The 11,756-nt window shown below is 36.0% G+C and overlaps 1 protein-coding gene across 26 annotated transcripts in view; it reads right to left on the bottom strand.

Moving 5' to 3' along the window:
- Positions 1-5,162: 5,162 nt before the first annotated feature.
- PRLR (prolactin receptor) overlaps positions 5,163-11,756 on the bottom strand; it is a 175,010-nt gene continuing 168,416 nt past the window's right edge. For all 26 annotated transcript variants that reach the window (XM_090132314.1, XM_090132306.1, XM_090132308.1 and 23 more), the window contains 2 exons: positions 10,753-10,822; positions 5,163-10,122 (listed from right to left, as the gene is read on the bottom strand). In XM_090132314.1, coding sequence (XP_089988440.1) covers positions 9,109-10,122; positions 10,753-10,822 — 1,084 coding nt within the window. In that variant the 3' untranslated portion in view covers positions 5,163-9,108. The remainder of the gene's footprint in view (positions 10,123-10,752; positions 10,823-11,756) is intronic.

Here is an 11,756-nt window from a genome sequence, read left to right as displayed (position 1 = left end):
CCTTAGCTCCAGTGACCATGAAATTGTGGAGTTAATTATCCTTAGGCCATCAAAGGTACACAGCAAGCTTACTGCTCTGGGCTTCAGGAGAGCAAACTTTGATCTCTTCAGGGAACTGCTTGGCAGAGTGACATGGAATAAGGCCCTGGAGGGAAGAAGGGCCCAATAAAGATGATCAGTATTCAAGGATCTTGTCCTCCAAGCCCAGGAGTGCATTTCAAGAGAAAGGAAGGCAAGCAGGTTTCCCAGTGAACTTGTGAATGTCCCCTCCCTGGAAGCATTGAAGGCTAGACTGGATGGGGCTCTGAGCAACCTTGTGTAGAAGGTGGTGTCCCTGCCTATAGCAGGGGGTTGGAACTAGATGATCTTAAAGGTCCCTTCCAACCCAAACATTCTGTGATTCATATGGATAATATTTTGCAATATTTTGCAAAAAAAACCCTAGCAACCCTGGAGGTAGAAGACTGCCTACCCTGAAATGCAGCCCCAGTTCTGCAGGAAAATGTTCTGATGTTGCTGTGATGGGTCAGAGATTTCCACTTTCTGCTAACGAGTGAACTACTTACATACATTTGTACTTCCAAATTCTCAAACTTCTTCAGTCAAACTTCAATCAAACTTGTGAAAAACTTGTGAAAACTCAAAATGCCTGAATTTCAGTGGAAGAAAAATAAAAGAGAACTATAAGGAAACATGAGCCTAAAAGTAGTGACCTTGTGAAGGAGCTTTCTGCATTTACTCTGTAATTTCCATGAAACCTCACAGTCCAATTGTAGGCAATAGCAACTCACACTTGCCTCCAGTTCTGCCTTCTCTTCCACAAGTTTGGATTAGGTAAATATACTACTTGTTTTGTTCTCTGAAGAATATGTCTAGGAGTGAAAATAAACATGAGTAAACCAAACAGCTTCTCCAGGAAATCAGAAGCCCTTCCTCTTCACAAAGGAGATTCTTTTATACTCAGGTTTGGATGTATGGATGTACATGGCTCTTTCAATAATGCAGTATGAGGTCTCCTGCATATTCAGTGGGCTAAACATATCTATCACTGGGCCTTCAACATGTGGAATATGTGGGAACCTGTCCTACAAACTGTGCTGAATTCTGATTTTTCCTTTTTATATATAGTGGAATTAATATATATTTTTTTAGGAGGAAAACTAGAATATTTTGTGAATTCTATTCAAGAGCTTTTATTAAATTGAAATGCAAACACCATTGCAAAGAGATTTTACAATGACAAAATGTAGAAAAATCCACCAGAAAGCTACAGACTTCAGTAACAATATTGATCTTACAAGTGAAATTGCTAACAGATTTTATTAAAGCCAGCATTTTTGATATTAAGAACTTAAAAAATGCATAATTTTAAAGCATTTTCCTTCAACTACACTTAGAAACAACGAAGAATTCCTGAGCAACTGTTTTTATACCAATACGTTCCAACCAATGTACATACTGAATATGAAATCTACTTTCTATAATTTTTTTTTAATTTTAGAAATTTACAAAACATTTGGGTTTGGTTCATAGAATAATTGTGCTTGAAGTCACTGTGCTGCTAAAGTAATGACACTACAATAACTTGAATGTTCCAAATTGCATGCAAATTCTGAAAATGTAATTGAAAAAAATGCCTAGCTTTTATTGAAAGGCTAAGAATGAATTTGTCTATGCAAATATAAAAAAAAAAAGAAACAAAAAACTTTAAATATTGGACTGTCTCTTTCTTAGTTGAGAAGCATGTTGTTTATTGTGCATGCTGTTCAGAACATGCAATTTGATTTATACCTAAGTTTCTTTGAGAGACCTGCTGCCACTATCAAAGACAAGGAAGGTCCAGAGACTTTCCCCTGCATTTAACAGCATGTCAGAAATTTGAATGAATACAATTAATCAGTGGTTTTTGGTATTTTTTTTTTCCTGGACAGTACCTGGAAAAAGCAGAGCAGGAAATTTGATGTCGCTGTTCTATACATTGACTCAAAAAAATTATATGAAGCACAATATAAAGATTTCAGAAATTCAGACAGTGCTGAGTATCTCTGACAAATATAATGCATTTACAAAACAGATGGCTGTGTCATTCCAGATGAAGAGTGGTATTTGTGGTCAGAATTAAAAATTGCTTTACAAGATGAAAAATGAACAACAGTGTATCAGCCCAGGGGATTCCTTCTGAGTATATCTGAGTAGTAGTTTTTCCTCTTCCTTCTGGAATGATGGATTCGGGAATGAGAGTTCAGAGTAGTCTACAGCATTATGAATATTAAAACATATTGTCTGATATCATAAAACTGTATTTTGTCGAAAAATCTGTGTATTCCTTAACATATATAGTTTTCTGTCCTACTCAAGGGATACTTTCTACTAGTGACATCTACAGAGATTCCCAGCATCCTCTAAAAATTTACTCAGTCTTTATATCTGACCATTACGATCCTTGTAGGAAATGAAGTGAAATCTGTCCATTTTTACTTATGTCAAAATGAGGTGAGGGTACTGAGCAGCTCACTAAAACAGAAGCAGCATTCTCCAAAGAAAAAATTATCAGATAAAGACATAGACCAAAACAAGCAGCACCACAGAGTCGAACTGCATAATAGCTCTGAATTCTGATAATAAAAAATGTGAAAAATCTTCCTTATTTCTAACTTCTCTGTGCACTGATGTTGAGTATACACCCAGTTTTTAGCCTATCAGTGTGGCAAGAGGCCATACAAATAATTCAGACATTTCTCTGAATTACTTTCGACATGCATTGCCTCTCTTAAAAACTTATATTAAATGGCAAAAATGTATTTTAAATGTCTTGGTAAATCTTGGAATTTATCACCAAGACATGGACTTTGTGGTTAAGGAAAGTGTTAATGACTATCATATATTGTCATATATGTTTCTATTGTCACAGATACAAACTGAAACAATGCCCAAAAATGTCTACCAATCATTTACTACTCTCCACAAAATTCTTTATCTCTTGGAGCTTATCGGTCATTTAATCAATAGAAGAATGCTTAAGAGTGGTAAGTGTATCTGTGAGACATTGTAAATGGATAAATAAGAATCATCTGTTAAAAAAAAAGTAAAAAGAAATGAAATTTTATTTAAAGACAGTGTGACAAACTTTATTATTTTTAATTTTTCCTTAGGAATGTAGCAAATGCAACAGCAGATTAGATGAGGGGCCTGGCCCTTCAAACATGGTTTGTCAGGGACCAATACCAGATTATCGGGAGAAAACCCCATAATTAATATAAACAGAGTGACCAACTTTTATGTATTAGTCTTTTTCACCTTTTATGTAATAGATGATCTGTAGTAGCCAATTTCAGCATCTTACCAACTGGTTAGCACATACTGAGCACTATTTTTTGTGGACTATCTCAAGTAGCTGTATGTATTCCCATTTTTGATGTAGAAGTATTTTTTTTCCCATTAAAAGCATGTTTATCACTTTACTGTTCAACTTTTTTTTTTTTTTAAATCTACTCTTACATTTTATTCTTTTGTTTTCATTTTTTGTTCTCCCTCCCTGTCTTCTCAACTGCAGTCATCATCCTCCAGTGTACTGACTGTACTCTTCTGTTCTGACATATGCAGCAACCATGTCCCTCCTCCCATCATAAACTACTCTTTCCTTCATCATACACAGTGTATTTCTGTATTCCATTCATCCTTATCTCCTTCTTGACATACGCAGGAAAGATGAAGAAATTCCTTTATTTGCTTCAAAAGGGTTTTCAAGGCCGAGCCATAAGATTTTCCTAGCTCAGTGTAAATCAGTCAATCCTTCCACACCACTATCACTGGAGCTGAAGAAAGTCAGTGACTTGGTTTTCAGTCTGTGTTCTGTGACAGTTGAAAGCAGGACTAGGCTCCATTTTCACTTACTCAGGAACTGTTTGAAGATTTCCTTCTCAGAAACTCAACAGAAAACTTCCTAAATAGTAAGTACTAATAGATGCTTAGTTCCATTGGCAGGATCCGGAATCAGAGCATCTCTGAGAACTCAGCTTGCTCAGTTCTAGTGAGTTGAGCACACAGGCAGTGGCAAAAAACATAAAGGGGAAAATTGTGATTGCCAAGCTGGTCAGCATGGCTTTCCCTACAAGATGAAAACTTCTTCACTGTTTTTTTTTTTTTTTTTCCCCATGTAACAACTCTTCTTATTTAGCTGTGCATCTCTAACATCCCATACTAGTGGGACAAAAATGAGGATTTCATGACAAGCTGTTCATTAAAAACAATTTAGACATTACAAGCACAACTTTTTAAATCGTTTGCAGTTTGACACACAAAGGAAAATGCTTGTCTGCTTTTTTAAAGGGAGTGGAAAAAAAAAATCAGAAAACATCTGAGGTAGTGATTCTTTAAGCATATGGTGCCTGATCTCATGAAACTTTCATTTCATTTGTCTTTATGGCTTTGTAGAAAATATCTACTATTCATAAACTGGCTTAGATGACTTTGGTATCCTTGCCCAACACTTTCATATTCTTTAAAGTTGATGAGAAATTACCAAACACATTTACAGGCTTAATGATGTGAACTCCACATATACAGTGCTTCAGAGATAACAAATAAAATGCTTCTTATTCACTTTTAACGTTTGCTATTACTACCCTTTAAATACTTAACAACATTTAAAGCAACTATAGATTTTCCAGCCATCTAAACATATACACATAAACAAATACACCACAAAATTCACTACTGTAACATAAACTAATTAGCACTATATTTTTTGTGTTTCAGTTTGTTCTATAAATACATATATCCCCTTATTAGTATTATATAAGGTCAGTTGACTACATTTTAATTAAATAATCCTTTGTAGTTACAGAGTATCATCAAGAGCATTCCTCAAACCTTCATTTTATGTGAAAGTAAGTTTTGGCAGCACATGTCCACTTCAGTAAATTAGATTTCTTCAAGTCAGGAACACCATATTGAAATACTAGAATTGTACATCAAAGTTGTCCTTGCTAAAAGAAAAAGTCTAATTTGAAAAGCCAGAATGAGCTATATTTCTCAATACTGAAGAAAACTGATAATAAAATTATTAATTAAAATATATATTCAAATTTATGAATATATATATATAATTTGAATAAAATTAATTTTCTGAAGAGCTTTTTAAGCCTTTTATGCTACTGAAATTTAAAAGTGACACATTTAACACACACACACAAAAAAACCTCCAAACATTCAAACTTCACTCAAAGTAAGAAATTTGGTGCAAGACCGAGGGGGCTAATCTCAATTCCTGGGGGTAAACTCTGTTACATGTTTAACCACTGTATATCAAAGGAGGTGTCAGGAGCCTTTTATTACATGAGGGTATATCATACCTTTACAAGATTCCACTGTGTACAATTGCTACAAAATCTCATCTATTTCATAATAAAAAACTATTCCTTGAAGAGCTGTAATAAAAAATAATGTTGCAAACAAGACAGAATGAAATATTTCAGCATCCAAAGGCCCTCAAACTTAGCTGAAGATTATTCTGATTTTACAGAATTTATTCTCTTTTGATGTGCAAAATTTCTATATAGATGTTCAAGGCCACTTTTAGAAGGTGTTACTCCCAACTGGGAAGTAGCAGCTTGTTTTCGACAATGAAAGTGCATCCAAAGGAAAAACAATCCAACTGCACATTTTTTCATCTTAAAGAATGACGTATGTTCATGAAAAATGTGTTCCAGTCATATTTAGTTAGCAGATTCTTCAAAAAGCTTGGTTACTTCTGAGCAACCAAAAATGTGTCACTTCCACTATGGTAGAATTCCTGACTTCACAGAAAGCCATGATGATTTGGCATCATGGGACTCTCATTGGCAAAGATGGAAAAGAATTTATGCCCCATAAAGTAATTTAAGCTACAGCTATCTTGCAGTTTCAGAACTAATTTATGGATAGGCATAGAAAAACTCTGACTCAGTTTTCTTCCTGGTGGAGAATCTGTGAACTATTGGAGGGGCCTTCTTTTTAGTACCTTGCAATCTTGGTTTTTGCTTTTTTTCATGGAAAAATACTCTTGTTTTTTTGTTTGTTTGATTGTTTTTTTCTTCTGGCAACTTAGAAGAAAAGCTGATCTTTTGGGTTTCATGAATTCAAGGTGTTAATGATGTTCCTGGGACCCAACAGCTGCATTAGAACTGGACATACCTCACAATATTAACACAGCCTATATTTTTTCAACTTAAGCAGTGTCAATTTAAAAAATATTTCTGAAAAAAAGATTTGACTTTTGATTTTCTGACTAGAGAGCCATACACTCCGATTAGAGCAATCTAGGATAGACAAACGTAGTAACAGTCAATGGAGTTTAGAGTATCTCTTCCTGAAGCAGGAACAGGTATTTTTCAGGAAAATCATACTCTAGACTCTATGCCTATAATAAAAACCAGGTACACATGCAGATACTTTCAGTTAGGCAGGGCAAATAATACACTTAAAATCTGCTAAAAGTTGTATCTGCCTGCCTATGATCAAATGTAACCAGTAGAATAGCAACAGCCTGCTGCTGACACCTTGTCACATGCTCTGTAACAATCTGAATAACGGCCCAAAAAATGCACTATGTGAGGAACATCATTAAGCTGTAGTCTGATAAGATTCTATATGCATCACTAGAGGGATAAAAAAAAAAAAAGGCCTGCAGCAGCACATCCTTATACGTGCTGCTAGGAGTAGAAAATAACTGCTTGGCTCAGGTATGGCTACCTGTGTAAGGTAAGAGAACATGTCTTATATGGATCAGCTCTTTGAGACTCAGTCAGAAAAATGGAGCATTACAATCAGAAGGATGAAGCACTGTCAGAAGGAGATAGTATACTATCAGCTTAAACACATGGACACATATTACTGTCCTGCAAAACTGATAGCTTGATAATTTCTTTTCAGTACTTCTTAATATTTCTAGAAAATCCATAAGATATACCTCAAATGCTACAATAACATTGTCCTGTTACCTATAACTAAACAAAATTTTATGCTTGGCTGCTCTTCATGTCTTCAAGTGCTAAACTGAGTGGCTGAATTAAGAATTTAAGATCTCTTGCTACGCATCCAGTAGAACATCCGAATTGCCCAGATCAGCCTCCAGAACAGCAGTACATTGTAAGCAGAGTTCACAGGCTCTACATTTGATGCCTAAAGTAAGAGTTGCAGTATCCCCAACATGTGTTTATATACACACAGATAATTAGTTATAATCTAAAGTCCTGCCAGTGACAGGACTAGACAACTTAACAGATCTATATTTGAGCAGTTCCATGGCATGGAAGTATAATATGAGAATCTGATTTGACAAAGTAGATGCAGCCTTCTGTAACATTCAAAATCAGAGAATCTGTTTTGTGTGGCTCTGCAGAAGGTGATTGCCTGACACTGCAGGAAGGCTGCCTCAGTGCAAAAAATCATAAAAAAGCTAGAGAAATATGAAGCTGTACAGGAAGGACAAGAAAGAAGAGAGCTCATCTATGGTAAATATACTTTCTGCAACATGTGGAGTACAATTTTGTTTACTTTATGTTCCTAATTCCCCCTGAAGCTAGTGCTACTTGCTAAATACTTGACCCAGTTTTAATCAGCCATCACTTGTTCTTACTTTCCTGGAGTATATTAAACTTTTGTTTCAAGAAGGGCTGTAATGAGTTCATAGTGATTGCATTACAACTTTGAGTCCTCCTTCAGTTACACATGGTAAGAAAAATCTGCAGTGTCTCTACTGCTGTTCCTTGGGCAGCTGTCCAGCCCAGCTACATGGACTCTTCTCTCACTCCCATCACTATTTCAGCAGAGCACTGACTATGAGGTTATGCCTCATATTCTGACTGCGGAGAATGAATTCCAGAATTCATTTTGGTGAGTTCATTATGACAAGTTTGTCTTCAAACCTGCCTTCCAAGCTCAGGTAAAAATGTACACAATGGCTAACGATGCAGATGATCGTGATTGACAAGAGTACAAACTAAGTGGGAAAGAAGCTTTACTCTCAAAACCTAGATTCTATTTTAATTTTATAATAACAGCTGGTAAAAAACATCTGAAATAAATAATTTACAATTCAAATAGTAATACATCAGCAATATATTAGAAATATAGTTTAAAAATTACTTCATATTCTTAATTAGTATAAAGTTTAATTTTATGCTTTGTATAGAAATGGCAGCTTTACTTGTTACTTCTGTTTCAGCTCTTAATTAGCAAAATAACATTGGGAAATTAAAAAATATTTTATTTTGCTTTTTTTTTTCTTCTTGGTAATAGAAAAATAGCCTTTAAAAATACATTGTTATATGTATGGGATTGTACTAAAGTAGAATTGTATCATATATACAGTAAGGCAGTGTAACAAATAGTGTCCTGTTTTTGTGGTTTTGATTTTGATTTGATTGGAATAGGATGCAAAGTTTTCTGTCATACTGTGAAGAATTTGTTATTTTAATGCTATTAGTTATATATATTCTCTTTCATATATGATTTTTTCATACATAAGAGCTTCATTTTTCTTAAGATTGAGAAAAAATATAAAGAAAACTTAATCTAGTGTCACAATACATTCAGAAAAAAATACATTGTATATCAGTGTTACTGTGTAATGATATATCTGACTTAGAAACTGCTCAGACAATTATGATGCACCAAGCCAAAGCAATCTCAGTCTTTGTTGAATCTGCAAATTCCCTTAGGTTTAATCAAATTACAGAAGAACTGCAGAACTGAATAATTAATTCATAATGTATTTTTCATGGCACAGAGTACCATTTCCACATTTCCTTCTGTAAGAATCGTGTGTCAGTGATCCAGGATTTACTTCTGTGATTATTATGTCAATCCATAGTTTATTCTATCCTTTATATAATACATGTAGAAGGTTATTTTTTAAAGGAACTATGTGCTATGTGGTCTTTTTTTTTTTTTTTATTGTACATAACTATTAACAAAATCAAGCGTAGATCACAGACTTATCAGCTAGGAAAAGGTACAAGCTACAGTTGTGATGTAGTAGCATAATCTTAAACCATAGCATTATTATACTGATTGTATTTGATTCATTCTGTAGCATTACCTGATGAAGAGTGATCAAACTTTTAGTTATTTAAAGGAGGGCATAAATGAGGATGGGTCCATGTAGTCTGATCCACTAGTTTCTCTTTTGCAGTCACGTGGAGCTGTCAGACAGTAGCTCATGTTTGTATCCACTTGACTTTGCTGACGGTTCTGAGACGTCTCTTTTGCAGGTTCTTGGGACGCAGGTGTGTGCAGAACTCGTGAATCTGGCATTAATACTAAAATATTACGGTCCACAACTGTTGAGACCTTTGTGTATTCTTTGCTGGCTCCTGAAATAGTGTATTTTTCAATCTTTCCACTCTTTTCTTTATGTTTCAGTAATACTGTTGGTTCCTCATCCTGTCTGACTTTGTGAACTTCTACATAATCCATGAGCGCAGCATCCAAAAATGGTGTCTTTTCATTAGATCTGTTTTGTTTGACCTGTGCTGTGGTTTGCTCAGTTTTGGAATGCAAATTTTCCATCTCTTCCATGCCTCCAGGGATGGTTTCAGTGATAGAATACAGTGATTGATGCCTTCCTTCATTTTCCACCAAAACTGCTCCAACATTCATATTTGTGGTAGTCAGTGTTATCTTGTTAGCTTCTACAATGCTGTGATATGCAAAAACAGGAGGCTGATTGTTAGGAAACTGAACTGCAGGCCATGTGGATCTTGCACTCTCATTGTTAGAAAGGAGCGCTTTTCGTTCTGAGGCTACACAGTGACTTTCCCAGCTCCTTTTCCCTGCTTTCTTTTCTGGAACATCTCTTACATCTTGTGTTTGAAGTGTTGATGGAAGGGCACAGGTCTCCCTGCATTTTTCAGAAAGCAGAGAAGGGCTATCACAGCTCCCTCGTCCTGAGTCTCTGTCTGTTTCCTTGGGTGTAATTTTTGCATTTTTACTGGGTCGACCATTGTCATGACTTGGCATAAGCTGATGATCCTCGCTGTCCTCTACTTCCAGATACTCAATCAGTAGTTCCTCACAGTCTGATGTTGGAGGGAAACCATGGCAACCAAGTGCACTCAACAGTTCTTCAGATTTCCCTGTCTAAGGGCATACCAGATAAGACAATGTTATTTCTTCACTACAAACAGTAGGGATTATTTGACTAGTACAATTATAAACAGTTTACATATTTAGTATGCAAACTGTTTGTTACATCTCTAGACCTAAAATTAATTTACACAACTGCAGAAAACAGTGAAAGAACAAAAGAACTTCCTCTGAGTTCCCTCTGGAGGGAGACATTCCCAGACTTCATTCTAAAATGGAAGGACTGGGGAACTTCTGCAAATAAGGGCTTCAAAGGTTTGGCAAGGAGGAAATGGGGGAGAATGACAGATCAGCTATGCCCTTGTCTCCTCAACATGGCAAGAGACTGTGGAGAATGACTTCCATAAGAACTACTTAGGTCATGTAAGAATTAAGATCTTGTGGTGCCCCAGGAAGAAACTGCAGTTACATACCCTGTCATCAAATGTCCTACTACTTCTAGTGCCAGGCAAAACCGTATCTCATACATAACCTTCTTGATGATCAAACTGAAAGTTTTGCTTATTTTTAACACTGACTAAATTAAATCTGTTTTATACTTAATTATAGTAATTATTTTTACTGTTACAGAATCTGGAAAAGTAAGTAACGGCAAACTCTTTTGCCGTTATCAACGGAACTCACCTCTAACAGATGTGTATCTATGCCTTTTATCTTTGGTCCTGGAACTGGTGGTAGGATAAAAGATATCATCCTAGAAAAACAAAACAAAACACAAACAGAACAAATGCAGGAGATAAAAATATAGGCCCCCTCCTACCCATTCCGTCTCTTTCATAGAATCATAGAATCACAAGGTTGGAAACCACCTATAAGTTCATCTGGTCCAACCATCTTCACATTCATGTGTGTACCAATGACATAGCAATAGGAAGCCTGAGATCTATCTGAGAATTCAGGGCCTCGGGGAGACAACTAAAAGAAAAGGATGACTAAAGAAAAAAGTTTAGCAGAGTTGCCACTCTGGACTTGAAAAAAGAAAATCTTAAGCTTCTCAGGGAGCTAGTTAGCAGTGTAGCCCAGGAATCAACTCTAGCGATGTAGATAGATAGGTAGATAGATATAGATAGATATGGAACTGGTCACTTTTCAACAACCAACTTCTAAAAGCCCTGGAGAAGGCAATCTCATTTTGTTGTTAGTCAAGCACCTGGGCCAGAAGACCAACCTGGCTGAACAGGGTAAAAAAAGAAAGTATATGGTCTCTGGAAGCAAGGTCATGCTTAGGAACAGAACAGAGATGCAGTTAATGTCTGGAGAGAAACCAAGAAAAGCCATAGCTTGCATTCACATGGGCCAGTGGGGTGCCAGACAACAAAAATGACTTTAAACAGCACGAGGAAGTAAAAGAAAAACATTGGATTGGTATCTGTAGTGGTTAGTCACCAAGCAATTAAGGAGGAGGAAGAAGTGGAAATATTTAATGCATTTTTTTGCCTCAGTCTTTAATAGTAACAACAGAGCTTGGTCTGCTCAGACCTCAGAGATAGAGGACCATGATTAGGGGAGCAGTGACTTTCCATATGTGGTCACCAAAAGTGTAACGGAATAGTTCTATTAGCTTAACACTGGAGGGACTGATGGGATGAAGGAAAAGTCCTATCTTACGAATTTGACCTCCTTCTCTG

This window comes from Phasianus colchicus, chromosome Z (assembly GCF_987193195.1).
Source record: "Phasianus colchicus chromosome Z, bPhaCol1.hap1.1, whole genome shotgun sequence".
NCBI classification, from domain to species: domain Eukaryota; kingdom Metazoa; phylum Chordata; class Aves; order Galliformes; family Phasianidae; genus Phasianus; species Phasianus colchicus.
Note: the sequence above shows the minus strand (reverse complement) of the source record. Positions and strands in the feature narration are given on the sequence as shown.